This window comes from Bison bison, unplaced genomic scaffold (assembly GCF_000754665.1).
Source record: "Bison bison bison isolate TAMUID 2011002044 unplaced genomic scaffold, Bison_UMD1.0 scf7180017864473, whole genome shotgun sequence".
In the NCBI taxonomy this organism is placed as follows: Eukaryota; Metazoa; Chordata; class Mammalia; order Artiodactyla; family Bovidae; genus Bison; species Bison bison.
The window spans coordinates 21,068,920-21,085,859 of record NW_011495034.1 but is presented as its reverse complement, the minus strand read 5'-3'; the positions used below and the strand labels follow the sequence as shown (position 1 = coordinate 21,085,859).

At 39.6% G+C, this 16,940-nt stretch overlaps 1 protein-coding gene across 1 annotated transcript in view; it reads left to right on the top strand.

The window, feature by feature from the left end:
• FTO (fat mass and obesity associated) overlaps positions 1 to 16,940 on the top strand; it is a 425,927-nt gene that overhangs the window by 132,471 nt on the left and 276,516 nt on the right. The window contains exon 4 of the mRNA XM_010861935.1: positions 13,525 to 13,668. Coding sequence (XP_010860237.1) covers positions 13,525 to 13,668 — 144 coding nt within the window. The remainder of the gene's footprint in view (positions 1 to 13,524; positions 13,669 to 16,940) is intronic.

Sequence of the window (16,940 nt, the reverse complement as noted above, 5' to 3'; positions counted from 1 at the left end):
TCTCCTCTTTCACTTTCATCAAGAGGCTTTTTAGTTCCTCTTCACTTTCTGCCATCAGGGTGGTATCATCTGCATATCTGGGGTTATTGATATTTCTCCCGGCAATCTTGATTCCAGCTTGTGCTTCCTCCAGCCCAGGGTTTCTCATGATGTACTCTGCATATAAGTTAAATAAGCAGGGATATACAGCCTTGACGTACTTCTTTTCCTATTTGGAACCAGTCTGTTGTTCCATGTCCAGTTCTAACTGTTGCTTCCTGACCTGCATATAGGTTTCTCAAGAGGCAGGTCAGGTGGTCTGGTATTCCCATCTCTTTCAGAATTTTCCACAGTTTATGTGATCCACACAGTCGAAGGCTTTGGCCTAGTCAATAAAGCAGAAATCGATGTTTTTCTGGAACTCTCTTGCTTTTTTGATGATCCAGCGGATGTTGGCAATTTGATCTCTGGTTCCTCTGCCTTTTCTAAAACCAGCTTGAACATCTGGAAGTTCATGGTTCACGTATTGCTGAAGCCTGGCTTGGAGAATTTTAAGCATTACTTTACTAGCATGTGAGATGAGTGCAATTGTGCGGTAGTTTGCGCATTCTTTGGCATTGCCTTTCTTTGGGATTGGAATGAAAACTGACCTTTTCCAGTCCTGTGGCCACTGCTGAGTTTTCCAAATTTGCTGGCATATTGAGTGCAGCACTTTCACAGCATCATACAGCCAAATAAATAAAATAAATAAGTGTCTTTTAAAAAGATAAAAGGCTAGGACCATAAGAATGGGTGGACTTTCCCCCCTCTCTCCATAGCTTTATTGGAGCATCATTTATATACAATAACTGCACATATTTAAAGTCTGCAATTTATGAAGTAGGATGTGAAGTTTGAGGTGGTTCATTGGCACAGACTAGCCCAGATGTCCCATCTGGGGAGTTCTTATCAACATAATGGACTCTACTTTGTTGGAGTTTCAGATTCCTGAGTCCCATGCTCTTCCTAATTTTTTTCTTTATTTTAGTGAAGCATTAGAGATTAGTATCCTCTAATGATATCTTAAGAAAGGGCATTTAGAAAGCACATTTTGGAGACCTTGAATGTCTCAATTTATCTTTATTCTGCATTGACATGTGTAGATACTTTACGTAAGGAAATCTTGACGGACAATAATTTTCCTTCAGAATTTTGGGGACGTCGTATGTACCAGTGTCTTTTTATCTTCCAGTGTTCATGTTGTGAGCTCTGATTTTTTTTTTTCTTTATCCCTTATTTGATAATGATTTTTTGATTGGGTTTTCCCCTAATATTTTATACATTCACAGTGATATTTTTTTCATCCATTATACTGGCATTTGATGGGTCCTTTCAATCTGGAAGGAAACTCATGTCCTTCAATGTGGGATATTTTCTTGAATCACTTTGTTAATTATTTCTTCCTCTCCAGCTTTCTTTTCTCTCTAGAATCCATATTTTTTGATACTCAGACTGTTTCCTGTAATTTTGTTACTTATTCTCTTGTTTTTTAATCTTTTTTGTATTTTAATCTTTTTAATCTATTTGTTTTTAATCTTTTTGTATTTTTTAAACTGAGAGTGTAACCCACTCTCAGAAGTTATCTTACCTTTATCTTTCAACTGGTTACCACTATCTTAACTTCTAAGGCCATATATTAGTTTTATACATATTTGAATTAGAATTGTAAGCTCTTTGAAGGAATGGTTTGTGTCTTGATCCTTCTTTGTATGTGCATATAATGCAAATCAGTATTTTTTTGCCCCAAATCAGTAGGTATCTTTTGTCCTTGAGTAGTTCATGCTATTTAACTACATTGTGGCCATTGTCCAATAACTGATTTCTGCAGCTGCAACGTCTGTTTAATACCAAGATTCTTTAGATTGCACATAGCAGATGCTTGGCCTAAACAGGTTCATTTAAGACAATATGAAATTGTTTTATTTAATACTAAGACCAGTCTCGCTGGCTTCAGGCACCTTGTTTCAACAGTAATGGTGTGGCCAGCTTCAGACTTCTCCCCCTTCATATTTTGGCTCTTTTTGAGCTGTAGCTTTATTCTCTTGAGGGAGGTAAACTTCTTGTGGCCCCCAAGTGCCTGCCTCCAGCTTTTGTGGCTACTTTCTTTCTTACGGAGGCGATTTGAGAAGGAGAGAAACTGTGCCTTGGACATGGGTAAAGCTTTGCCCTAGGGACTTCCCTGGTGGTCCAGTGGTTAAGAATCCACCTTCCAATGCAGGGGATGTGCCTTCTGTCCCTGGTCAGGAAACTAAGATCCCACGTGCTGCAGGACAATTTAGCCTGTGCACTACAACTAGAGAAGCCTGGATGCTGCAACGAAGACCCAGCACAGCCAAAAATGGTTAAAAATGAAACAAAGCAAAACAAATTAGTTAAATAGAAAGCTTTGCCTGAAGATAGGTGAACAAATAATTATTCTTTTTTTATTAATCCAGGTTGATTGTGGTCTTCTATGCTGTTTACAGTCTTCCCTGGTGGTTCAGTAGTAAAGAACCCACCTGCCAATGTAGGAGACGTGGGTTTGATCCCTGTGTAGGGAAAATCCCCTGGAGAAGGATATGGCAACCCACTCCAGTATTCTTGCCTGGGAAATCCCATGGACAGAGGGGCCTGGCGGGCTACAGTGCATGGGGTCATAAAAGAGTCAGACGTGACTTAGTGACTAAACAACAACAACAATATTGTTTTCAACATCCAGGTTTTCTCTAAGGCTCCATGACTCTGTACTTTGCTGAGGTTGCCCACAGAATTGCAGCCTTTGTTGTTTGAAGCTCTGGTTCAAGGAAGTTTATTTGAGAAGCATTTCGGCTTCCTCTCCTCATTTTATGTGTGTGTCTGTGTGTGTGTGTGTGTACAGTCACTCAGTTGTGTCCCACTCTTTGTGACCCCATGGACTGTAGCCTGCCAGGCTTCTCTGTCCATGGAATTTTTCCAGGCAAGAATACTGAAGTGGGTTGCTACTTCTTCCTCCAGGGGATCTTCCTGACGCAGGGATCAAACCCACGTCTCCTGCATTGGCATATGGGTTCATTACCACTGAGCCACCAGGGAAGCCTCTCATTTCATATTTTATTTTAAATAATGTCATGGTCTTAGAGCTTTAGCCAAGAACCCCCAGAGCAATTTTTCTCTCCTCTTCTCACTTTCACTTTATTCCACCATGTCCATGAAACATGATATAATGAGGTTCTCCTATGATGTGAATATTTATATCTTAAAATTTTTTTTTCCCAAATGCTTAATCTGGAAGCTGACAGAGCCAGACATCCTGTTGAAAGGCTTCAGATTTTTTCGGTAAAGAGTTCTCAATATTTCTCATGAAATCCTAGAAAACTTATAATTAATTTCATAATTTATCTGTGTCAGGGGACTACATTTGTCCCTGAATTGCTGCTTTTGAGACATGTTAGAACAGCTTCTTGTCATGGATTTTGAGCTGAGATTGATAAGGGTTTTTTTTTCCTTCAAAATTCTGAATTCTCTATTTCTTCAGACCATACCTTGCTCAGTGGCTAAGGAGTGTGCTGTGGGTTAGCAGCTGGCTTGACTGATTATTCCTCACAGCCAATCAAGGAATGCATTTTTAACTGGTAGAGCTCTTCCAGGAAATCTTCTTGGCCAGCCCTTCTTTACAAGGAGCAGAGACCTTCAGGTTGTTATTGTTGTTTAGTTGCTAAGTCGTGTCCAACTCTTTGCCACCTCAGGGACTGCAGCATGCCAGTCTCCCCTGTCCTTCATTTTCTCCCAGAGTTTGCTTAAACTCGTATCCATTGAATCAGTGATGCCATCCAACCATCTTATCCTTCGTCATCCCCTTCTCCTCCTGCCCTCAATCATTTGCAGCATCAGGGTCTTTTCCAATGAGTTGGGTCTTCACATCAAGTGGCCAAAGAATACCAAAAGGAGCTTCAGCTTTAGCATCAGTCCTTCCAGTGAATATTCAGGGTTGTTTTCCTTTAGGATTGACTTTTTTGATCTTGCAGTCCAAGGGGTTCTCAAGAGTCTTCTCCAATACCACAGTTCATAAACATCAATTCTTCAGCAGTCAGCCTTCTTTATGGTCCAACTCTCGCATCCATACATGACTACTGGAAAAACCATAGCTTTGGCTATATGGATCTTTGTCGGCAAAGTGATGTCTCTGCTTTTTAATACACTGTCTAGGTTTGTCATAGCTTTTCTTTCAAGGAGCAGACATCTTTTAATTTCTTCAGGAATATTTCCCAAGTGTTCTCTGGCTTATGCCATTTGCCATTATTTTGGAAACCTGTCCAGAAAGATTATCCAAAGTCAGCACTTAGAAACATCTACCTTCCAGAGGGATCATTCTAGGAAACAGATCTGACCCACAGAAAAGTCACCATCAGTGTCTGCCACTGCCCTCAGCATAAGCCTAGCTTGCTTACGTGGTTCACGAAACCGCCATGCCTCTTTGGGCCTTTCCCCACCTCTTCAGCCTTTTCACTTGCAAATCCATGTCATTCAAGTAACAGTCCTTTGCTGTTTTTGTTGTTCAGTTGCTAAGTCACGTCTGACTCTTGGCAACCCCATGGACTGTAGACCCCCAGACTCCTCTGTCCATGGAATTCTCCAGGCAAGAATACTGGAGTGGTAGCCATTCCCTTCTCTAGGGGATCTTCCTGACCCCAGGATCAAACCTGTGTCTCCTGCTTGGCAGGCGAATTCTTTACCACTAAGCCACCCGGGAAGTCCATAACACTCTTACCACTAAGAATCATTATGTTTCTAAACATCCACCTGCCATATCCCTTCTAGAGTGTGTCTCCCAGCCTTATACCTTTCCCCTTTCACCTTTTGTGTTTCTCCATTTTGAGAAATGATTCCTGGTCCCAGACACTGGAATGTCATAGATCAGTGCTGGACAGAAAACATCCTTAGCCTTTGTCTACCAGCTGAGCCTCTGCAACTTCTGGGTTTCTCCTGCCTCAAGATTTGTGACATGAACAGGATGGGACCTGCTGTGTAAGCCCCTCTAGGTATGGGGTAAGGAAGCAGAGGAAATTGTTGTCTGGGCCAGAGTCTTAGAAACATTAGCACTTGGCTAAGGCAACACAAGTGTGCGTGCGTGCATGCTCGATTGTGTCTGACTCTGTGACCGCATGGACTCTGGCCTGCCAGGCTCCTCTGTCCATGGGATTCTCCAAGCAAGAATACTGGAGTAGGTTGCCATTTCCTTCTCCAGGGAATCTTCTCGACCCAGGGAGTGTACCCACGTCTCCTATGTCGGCAGACAGGAGAAGCCCCAGCTAAGGCAATAAGAAATAGGAAATAGAGCTGTTTTTTTAATGTGTGGTGATGAGAAATATATGTATATATATATATTTACACACACACACATATATATTTGCACATCAGCAAAATTATTGCCATAGAATATTAATGGTATTATGCTTTAAATATGGTAGAAAATTTCATGTGATATATTTTACTTGATTAGAACTGTCATCTTTTCTTTCATGCTCAGGCTTCTGTATTTGTTGTCTGTGTAACAGTGGTTTGCACACAGCTCCGGGAATGCACACAAAATATTTGATGACATTTATCTTTTATTAAATGGAATTAATTTTTTCTCAAAAAACTAGTTAGCTCTTTTTTTCTCCTTTATTTCTTAAAGCCTTTTAAAGATGTGACAGAAAAATCTTACAGGTACACATGGAAAAGTAATACTTGATTGCAGCTGAAGATTAATTGGTTAACCTGGGGGTTGGAGTTTAGGACATTTTAAACCTGACGGTTAAATTTCACATTCTTTTGCGTTTTGTCACATCTTTCACTTCTTTAGTCGTTTGGTTAGTGGGAGCTGGGAGTGAACACACCGAGACACATAAAACCCTTTCAGTGTTGCTGAAGTTCAAAGGCAAGTAGGAGCCAACTGCCTCTGCTTGTTTCCAAAATAACATAGGGAAACAGTAATCAGTTGCAGTTGCTATAAATAATTACAAGTTGATTTTATTGAGAAAGTGAGCAACACTGTATTTATGCAATAAAAAATTTATCAGACATACATCTTCCCTCCTCCCTTCCCAGCCCATGGAGGAAACAAACCTTCAACAAAACATTATTTTAATGAGCACATTTCAAAGGTGCTGGATTTATGGGAGACATCAGGCAACACTGATTGCAATTACTGTCTCTCTTTGTCGTTCAGGACTTTATTGATGCCATATTGAGAAGAGTGTGAGGATGAAAGTTAGAGGGGAAAGTAGTCAACCAGCCTGTTAGCCTGTAAACATCCATACTCGGTGGCATCAAAAACCTCCTTAAAATGGTTGTCTTTGTAGTTTAAAACTCATTTCTTTTTCAAGTTGTTGATTTGACCAGAGATGGATGTACAAAAAAACCTTCTTAAAATGTCTCTATTCTTTTCCTTGGGCTTCCCAGGTGGCTCACTGGTAAAAATATCCACCTGCTAAGCAGGAGATGTGGTTTCAATCCCTGGATCTTGAAGATCCCTCGGAGAAGGAAATGGCAACCCACTCCAGTATTCTTCTCTGGGAAATCCCATGGACAGAGGATCCTGGCAGGCTACAGTCCATGGGATTGCAAAAGAGTTAGACATGACTTAGAAACTAAACAACAATTCTTTTTCTTGGGCTACAAGCTACAGCTATTATCATTGGGACCCTCTAGAATAAAGCAGCCTGAAGACTTATAGAATAAAAGATAATAAATACTGATTTTTCTTATTAATATTCTTTTGTTAAATCAATCTGCTTATCAAATAATTGAGTATTATTGCTTTATTATGTTGTATGTTGGTATTGGTCATGTGAATTAGTTGGTATTAGTCACATTACATCATCTTTTTTCTACATTTTTTTTTTAACATTTTGGCCACACTGCGTGGCATGTGGGGTCTTAGCTCCCTGACCAGGGATTGAACCCACACCGTCTGTAGTGGAAGCACGGATCCTAACTGTTGGGCTGCTAGGGAAGTCCTACATCGTGATTATTGTATTCAGCCTCAGCTTCCTCACTAATGTGTGCTGTGCACATCTCTATCACATCACAGATACCAAGCCTATAGAGCAGGAGTCGGCAAACACTTTCTGTATAAAGGACCAGATAATAAAGATTTTCAGCTCCAGAGGCCTCTGGTCTGTGTCTTAGCTACTCAACCATGTTGTTGTGTGTGAAAGCAGCTGTGGATAGGATGTCAGTGAACGGGCCTGACTATTCTTGTTAAACTTCACAGAAGCAGGTGATGGGACCGATTTGCCTATGGGCTAGAGTGGGGTTCACGGACTTGAATGCCTGTCGGGGGCCAGGCAGGTATCTAATGGAGTCACGTGGCTGACGGAACTGCCACTTGTGCCTTGTCTGAAAGATGCAGCTACTTCTTACTTATGGCCACTTGTGACCGGCTCAGTGAGACCTGAGTTTGTAATTCACGAGTAGCTGGAGCAACTTCCTGGTGGTCCAGTGGCTAAGACTCTGAGCTCACAATGCATGGGGCCCAGGTTCGATCCCTGCAACTAAGACTGGGCACAGTCACATAAATGAATAAATCTATGTTAAAAAAAAAAAAAGAATAAGCTTCAGAGTCAGACAGACCTAAATTGAATTGTGCTTACTAGCAGTGTGAACCTAGACAAGTTATTGTTTTTTTTAAAGAATAGCTGGAAATTGGTATTTTAGGCAAAGCACTTTTATCAGTAGGCAGCTAATTTAGATTCAATCAGAAAATGTTGTACAGGTCAGGCTATATACCTTTGAGAACTCTTTTCTGGTCCATAGGATCTAATTTAGAAGTGCTGGTCTTTTCAGGTATAATTATGTATAATGAAGAACTTCCTGTCATACTTTGACCACCTGAGGAGAAGAGTCAACTCATTGGAAAAGACCCTGATGCTGGAAAAGACTCAAGGCAAAAGGAGAAGAGAGTGGCAGAGGACGAGATGCTTAGATAGCATCACTGACTCAATGGACATGTATTTGAGCAAACTCCGGGAGATAGCAAAGGACAGGGAAACCTGGTATGCTGCAGCCCATAAAGTTGCAAAAAGTTGGTCAAGACTTGGCAACTGAACACCACCACCAACAAGAACTTGTTGGTGAATGTTATTAGACACTTGTTGGTGAATATCATTAGACACTTGTTGGTGAATATCATTAGACATGGGCAGCACATATCTAGTTCAGGTGCTGCTAACTACCCATTCTAGTGCTGTGACAGACATCAATAATCGATCATACCACTCTATCCTGCTGAGCTTAGAGTGATTCACCACCAGACCTCAAAAAAGCTACAGCTGGTAAATTCACTGTGTCCTTTGTAGCTCAGCTGGTAAAGAATCTACCTGCAATTCAGGAGACCCCTGTTTGATTCCTGGGTGGGAAGATAGGGAAGGGATAGGCTGGGGAAGGAATAGGCTATCCACTCCAGTATTCTTGGGCTTCCCTGGTGGCTCAGACGGTAAAGAATCAGCCTGCCATGCAGGAGATGTGGGTTTGATCCCTGGGTTGGGAAGATCCTCTGGAGAAAGGAACAGCTACCCACTCCAGTATTCTAGCCTGGAGAATTCCATGGACTATTCAGTTCATGGAGTTGCAGAGTTGGACACGACTGAATGACTTTCACTTTCTTCTGATATGTAAGGTATTTGTCAACCCTGTTCCAGAGGATTCTTTTTAAAATGTATTTTGGATTAACCCAGAAAATGGCATTGGACTTTTAAACTCTGTGATTTTAAAGAATCTAGCCAGAAATTGCTCTTAACCACAGAGTATTTGAGAAAATATATATCATAAATAACAACAGATAGGACAGAAGGTAAAATCCTGTTCCTATGGCAGTATCAGATTTTAGATTCAAACTTAGGGAATTGAAGACTATCCACAGTTGGATGTGTCCTTAAAAACTTTAGTAGCATTCCTTCTTTGACGACACCTGAACTTGTTTTTCTGATGTGTCTTTTTTCACCATACCTGTGTGAAGTAATGGGAATGAATAGTTATAAAGGGCAGGTCCTTTTTTTCTTTCTCTTTCTGTCCCTGATGCTGGTTTACAGATACTAGATAGAGTGTAAGATGTTCAGAATTTAAGGACTCTGTATTTGAATATATGCCATCTGGGATGCAGGTAACTTTCGGATTGTGTATGTGACATGCTGGATGTGATGCTGCCTAAGTAAAAGGTGTTTTATTGTTCATTTTGATTGCATAAAATTTACATCTTTTGTATTCTGCCCTCTGTGAGTCTAAACCGTACTTGTCTTTCAAGTTTGATCATCTCTAAGAATTTTGTTCTACTTGTTCTAGCCTGCATTGAACCTGTCCTTTAGATTTCTTGAATGTTGAGAACTGTGCTAATTCAGCAGTGTCATACTTTATTATTACATTATTTGACTTATTTGCATTTGTTATTCGCCCACCCCCTGCCATAATTAACATTTTCTTTTCCTGTCATCTTGCACAGTAAAGACCATGAATGGTGTGAACTGAGAGAGCATACTATGTTTAAGTAGGCAATTTAGAACAAATATTCATTGGATGTCATTTGTATGCCACTTGTTGTTCAGCTGCTAAGTCATATCCAATTCTTTGCAACCCCATGGACTGTAGCACGCAGGCTTCCCTGTCCTTCAGTATCTACTGGAGTTAGCTCAAAGTCATGGCCATTGAGTCGGTGATGCTATCTAGCCATCTCATCCTCTGTCACCCCTCTCCTTTTGCCTTCAGTCTTTCCTAGCATCAGGATCTTTTCCAGGCTCTTCGCATCAGGTGGCCAGAGTATTCAGCTTCGGCATCAATTCTTCCAATGTGGAGTTCTAAATGTGGATGAAACAGAAAAATGGACCCTGCATTTGAAGACCAGAGTCTAGTGGTTTAAAGTCTAGTGAAGTGTAGTTGCTCAGTCGTGTCCGACTCTTTGCGACCCCATGGACTGTAGCCTACTAGGCTCCTCCGTCTATGGGATTTTCCAGGCAAGAATACTGGAGTGGGTTGCTATTTCCTTCTCCAGGAGATCTTCCCAACCCAGAGATTGAACCCGGGTCTCCCACATTGTAGGCAGATGCTTTACCCTCTGAGCCACCAGGGAAGTCTAGTGGATTAAAGTCTAGTGGAGTTTAAAATGTTCCATTTCTAGTAATCAGTGATGAACATTCACAACTCCGCTGGAAGTAAAGCTCCACTGGGCATAGGTCTTTGTTTCATTTACTGATAAACCCCACGTGCCCAGGTCAGCACGTCGTTTATTGTAACTGCTCAATAAATATTTCTTAGATGAACTTTTACATGTTTTTATGCAGGTGTGGGACAGTTAATGTAGGTGAATCATAGGGTGTGCCTTCTACTTCCTTTACTTGTCTCTCCTGTTTATTCCAGCCATGTAATTCTCTTTCCAGAAAAAATCAGTCTTGAGTTTTCTTCCAGAAATATTATTAATATATGCACATATACACACATATATGTGTATGTGTTTTTTTTTTTAATACAAATTATAGCCTATTCCTTTCTTTCTCTTAAAAATATAGGAGATAGTTTTCTATCATTGCATGCCCATATTATTTTTAGTGGCTATATAGTGTTTTTATTGCCTGAACATTTCATATTTTATTAAACCAGATGTATTGATGGATGTTGAAGTTATTCTGATCTTTTGCTTTTATAAACAGTGCTCTAGTAAATAGCCTCCTTCAATTTGCAACCTCTGCAAGTAGGAATTTTAGTATACATTTCTAAAAGTGGTATTGTGGAATTTCTACAAATTCAAAGGTTTTTAAAAATAAAAAAAATTTTTTAATAATAAAAACGAGTTACATTTGTAATTTTGATAGGTATTACAGATAATCTTCCATAGAGAATATGAATGTGCCATTTTGCTCCACTCTTACTAACATTATATTTTATTAAAGTGCTTATTTTTTTCTGATCTAATAGGTGAAAAATATCTATTATGGCTTTGTTTTGTGTGTTTGAACGTCTTTTTATATGTTTACAAACTCCATTTTATGTCTTCTGTCTTTATAACTTTTGCCCATTTTTCTCTTTGATTATTGATATTTATCTTTCTGATGTGTAGAAGTTCTTTATATGGTTAAAAAAAAGTCCCTGGCCAAGCTTGCTTGTTTATATTTCTGTGTTAATTATAGAGTCAGCTTGTCTAGGACCAAACCCAGTGAACTAAAAATCAAGCTGTTGGTATTTTTATTGTGTTTATGTCAAATTTATGGATGACTTAGGGAGAACTGGCATTTCCGTAATGTTTCACCTTATTTCTCAAGAACATAATATGTCTTTGCATTTGTTTGAGTGAGTCATTATGGTGATAAAGGATACTGTCTTAACTTTTTCTATTAACTTTCTGATGTTTTCCTATTAAAATATGTTGGCTTTGAGATAAATCTATATTGTATCATGTAAAGGAACTAGTCATCTATTGCTCTTATTGAGGTTTTTATCATGAAAGGATGTATGTTATCAATTATTTTTGTGTATCTGGTGACTCATGTATTTTTTGTTTGTTTTCATCTATGAATATGATGAATTTTAAGTATTGTTGTTGTTCAGTCACTAAGTCGTGTTCAACTCTTTGCGACCCTGTGGACTGCAGCACGCCAGGCTTCCCTGTCCTTCAGTATCTTCTAGAATTTGCTCAAACTCATGTCCACTGAATCAGTGATGCTGTCTAACCATCTCATCCTCTGCCACCCTCTTTTCCTTTTGCCTTCAATCTTTCCCAGCTTTAGGGTCTTTCCCAGTGTGTTGGCTCTTCCCATCAGGTGGCCAAAGCATTGGATTTCAACTTTAGCATCAATCCTTCCAATGAATATTCAGAGTTGATTTCCTTTAGGATTAACTGGTTTGATCTCCCTGCTGTCCAAGGGACTCTCAAGAGCCTTCTCCAGCACCACTGTTCAAAAGCATCAATTCTTCAGTGTTCAGCCTTCTCCAGCGTCCAACTCGCATATCTGTACATGATTGTTGGAAAAACCGTAACTTTGACTAGATGGACCTTTTTCAGCAAAGTGATGTCTCTGATTTTTAAAATGTTGTCTATGTTTGTCATAGTTTTCATTCCAAGGAGGAAGCATCTTTAATTTTGTGGTTGCAGTCATGTCCGCCGTGATTTTGGAGCCCAAGAAAATAAAATCTGTCACTGCTTCTACTTTTTACCTTCTGTTTGCCGTGAAGGAATGGGACCAGATGCTTGACCTTAGTTTTTTGAACGTTGAGTTTTAAGCCAACTTTTTCATTCTCCTCTTTCACCCTCAAGAGGCTCTTTAGTTCCTCTTCACTTTCTGTCATTGGCATGGTATCATCTGCATATCTGAGGTTGTTAATATTTCTCCCAGCAATAGACTTTTGCATATTGAACTATCCTTCTACTCCTGAAGTAAGTTCTACTTCGTCATGTTATTCTTGTAAAATGCTGCTGGATTTTGATTCTTTTTCCTTATATAGATCTTCCTCAACTTTCAGTGGGATTATCTCACAATAAACCCATTTTAAGTTGAAAATAGCATAAGTCAAAACTGCATTTAATACACATAACCAGCCAAACATCATTGTTTACCCTAGCCTGCCTTAAACCTGCTTGGAACACTTACATTAGTCTGCAGTTGAGTAGAGTCACCTAACACAAAGTGTATTGTAATAAAGTGCTGAGTATCCCATGTAATTTATTGGATATTGTACTGAAAGTGGAAATTAGGATGATTTGTATGCATAGTGAGTAGTTACCAGTGTATTGATTCTCCACCCTCCTGATCATGAGGCTCACTTGGAGTGGCTGCTGCCTAGCATCACAACAGTACTTTTCTGCATACTGCTAGCCCCTGATGGGACCAAAATTCAGCATCAAAGTATGGTTGCAACTCAATGCATATTGTTTCACACCATTGTAGAGTTGAAAAATCATTAAGTTGAGCCATAGTTAAGTTGGGGACCGTCTATACTATTAATATATTTAGAAATTATGCATTGGTTTTGGATGTGAGACTGGTGTGTGTGTGTGTGTGTGTATTGGATTTGATACATATTCTTGTCTTTATGAAAAGAATCTGGACACTTTTTTGTGTTCTTGAACAATTTACAATTTATTGAAATTGCACTCTTCTTAACTGTTTGATAGAATTTTCCTTTGCAACTCTCTAGTCCTGTGTTCCTTGACTTCTTCTATACCTTCTGTGGCTTTTTAAGTCATTCTACCTCTTCGGGGGTCAATTTTGGCCATTCATATTTTCCTAAAAACCTATGCAGATTTTCTGATTTAGTTACATGAAACTGAACAAAATAATCATCTTTAATTTTCTTTGATACCTGCGGTTATTTCCTTACCACTTTCAGATTTTTTTATCAAAAAAAAAATTAATGACGTGTTAAAATATTTTAAAGAATGTGTTTTTTTTTTAAATGATGCAAATAGAATATATAGTTCACTTATCCATATTTTATTAAAACTTCAGTTATTCTTAAGGTAACTATGAAATTCAGAACTTTAGATGAAACATTCCTGACAACTCTCTTTTCTTTTGACAGGCCCTGAAGAGGAAAGTGAGGACGACCCTCAGCTTGAAGGCAGAGATCCTGATATTTGGCATGTTGGTTTTAAGATCTCATGGGACATAGAGACACCTGGTTTGGCGATACCCCTTCACCAAGGAGACTGCTATTTTATGCTTGGTAATGCGAGGATCAAAGCTATACTGATGCTCTAGTGTCTTAAGTTTTAGATTATTGGGTACATATTTTGCATATGTCTTTTGAAGTAAACTTTGTAAGTTTTTCATATGATAATGAAGCTTCTACATGTAACTTGATTTTTTTTTTTCTTTTTAAGATACTGCTAATTTTAAAAGTTGCTTTTCTTTTCATTCTAAGTGTTGATGGCGTTCCCCAAAGTACTAACCAGTTTTCAAGATTTTTTTCATCAGAGCTACTAAATCATCTCAATCACCTTATTAATGTGAAGTTTAAAAAAATATGTCCCTGTCTCTGTAGGTTTTTAGTGAAAGTTTTTTCTAGTTTTGAATTTAGTTTCCTCTCAGGAACAGCTGGCCTGACAACACAGCCTCTTCCTCTACTCCCTGCCCCCTACTCCCTCCCAAGTTCCGCTCATTTCCCTCACTTAGTTCTCTGGGAAACAATATTTCAGCCCTGGTCAGCCTTGCTGAAGCTACGAAGTTTGGGGAGTTTGGAGAGCTTCATTTTTTGTTTCTTACTCTAAGTTTTTTTTTGTTTTGTTTATTTTTAGACTTTCTGTTTGCTTTCTGATGCACAGCATGCAAACATTATCCTTTTTTTCCTTACAGAGCCTCTTAGGGTTTATTTTGTCCTTGGCTCTCACTCCTAATTATTTTGGGGTTAATCTCACTCTTACCTGCCTAGGGGAATCTACTCATGTGTTTGGTTTTAGAGCCAGGAACATCAAGGCTCAAACCCAGTGTTTATAATAAGAATTATCTCCCAATAATAGAGTGTCTGTAGAGGGTCCTCTTTGTGCTTCGTAAGTTTCAGGAGATACTGGAAATGGATAACACTTGGTCCTTGCTTTCTAGGAATTATGAGTTTGGGGTAGCCATTCAGTCATGACCTCACTAAATGTTTTCCAAATTTCATTCATTCACACACTAGCTTCAAGTTTCTTGCCATATTCCTGTGCTACCCATACTAGTATTGTTGTTGTTGTTTAGTCAGTAAGTCTAGTCTGACTCTTTGAGACTCCACGGACTGCAGCATGCCAGGCTTCCCTGTCCTTCATTGTTTCCCGGAGTTTGCTCAGATTCATGTCCATTGAGTTGGTGATGCTATCTAACCATCTCATCCTCTGTCATCCCCTTCTCCTTTTGCCTTCAATCTTTCCCTGCATCAGTGTCTTTTCCAGTGAGTTGGCTGTTCCCATCAGGGGGCCAAAGTATTAAAGCTTCAGTTTTAGCATCAGTCAGGGTTGATTTCCTTTAGGATTGACTGATTTGATCTCCTTGCAGTCCATGGGACTCTCAAGAGTCTTCTCCAGCACCACATTATTACTTATGTAATATTTCTCTCTAGATAAACTGTTTTTTTTTTCTTGAACAGAAATGAGTTTATTTTAGGTGATTTTATATCTGAAATGGAAAACCAGTATCACTTAACATAGTTAGAAGAATCGTACAGAGTGAAAGTAAAGTCATCTTAGTATCTGGTGCTTTTGTTTCCTGAAGACTCTGAGACTCAGGCCTGTTCTGTCTTCAGTCACTATTAGGGAGAGGTGTTAACCCAATCATGGTACCAATTTTGGGCTTTCTCCTTTGTGGCAGCGGGAAGATTGGAAGATCATGATGCAGGGAATTACTTTCTCCCAGTGCGATTCAGTAGTAAATTCTTGAATTCTTTTCGTGGAGGAGTCCTGCATTTGTCGCACACTATTCTCCTGTTGTTGTTCAGTCATTAGGTCGTGTCCAACTCTGCGACCCCAGGGACTGTAGCCTGCCAGGCTCCTCTCCTCCACCGTCACCCCGAGTTTGCTCAAATTCATGTCCGTTGAGTTGGTGATGCTGTCTAACCATCTCATCCTCTAAGTAAGCTCCAAATCTCTTGCCTTCTATTTGCATGTTGCTTTCCAGTTTACAGATCAGTTTTGCATAAGCCATCTCAATCAATCTCCAAACAGTCTTGCTAGGGAGATGGTGCAGGGTATCAATCTGTTTTTAAGTAATTTGCCCAAGGTCACTCAGTTCGTGTGAGGCAGAACAGAGGGCAGTATGTGGTCACATTTTTCTTATTCGGTGCTTTTCTTGCTCTCAAAGGGACCATTTAGATTTGATCCCAATTCATTGAAGATGTCGAGGTGGGAATGCTTTTAGGGGTAAAGTCATCTCTTCATCTGCCCTGCTCCTGCTTATCTCAGGATTTGAGTTTCTATTCTCAAGTCTTTGCCTCATCGTTGAGCATCATTTATAGGTAAAACAGATTATTATTTCATTTTTTAATATACCACCCAGATGTGGATATTTACCATGAATATAAATAGGTTGTCATTTCAGCCGGTAAATCACTTTCCTTTTGGGTGCTCTTTGAGTTTCTATTAATATTTTGCATCTTTAAAAGAAATGGGAGTCAGAATAGTGCTATTTTAAATAGCTTTATTAACTTTCTATGTATAAAAGTAGTAAATGACATTGTAAAGGTTCAGCTACTTTCCATTTATTTAGTAACATCTCATGTTTTCTTTTCTGATTGAAAAAGCAGTATATGCTCATTGTAGAGAAAAGAAACTCTGAAAAGTATAAAGTGAAAAGAAGAAAATAAAAATCAGGTTCGTGCCTATTTCGGTATATTCCTTTTCAGACTTTTTCAACGTGTACATAAATATGTACCTGGAATGGCAGTTGTTGGTGTCTTAGTGACTAAGTCGTGTCCGACTCTTCTGTCACCCCATGGACTGTAGCCCCCCAGGCTCCTCTGTCTGTGGGATTTCCCAGGCAAGAATAATGGACTGGGTTGCCGTTTCCTACTCCAGGGGCTCTTCCTGACTCAAGGATTGAACCTGTGTCTTCTGCCTTCTCAGGTGGATTCTTTACCACTGAGCCACCAGGGAAGCCCAGGAATAACAGTAGTATATGAATAACAGCTATGTTCACTGTGGACTAATGACAAGTCAAGCCTTCTGTGAATCTTCTCAGTAACCCTGAGAAGTAGATACCAGCTCTGTTCAGAAAGAAGATCAGGTTAGATTGATGTAGTGACTTAGCCATGGTTACACAGTGGGAAAGAATCATGGATTGAAACTTGTCACTTTAGCCCACCTGAGCTCTGATACCCACGTCAGGCCATCTGGACCCTGTACCTGGAGGCCCTCTGCACCCCTGTCCAGCACTGACCCCTGCTCTGAGCTTCTTTGCCTTACCTGAAGGCTTAAGACTTAATTGTTCAGAAGGGCAGAAAGGAAGGTGACAATGGTGGTCTGTTTGCTT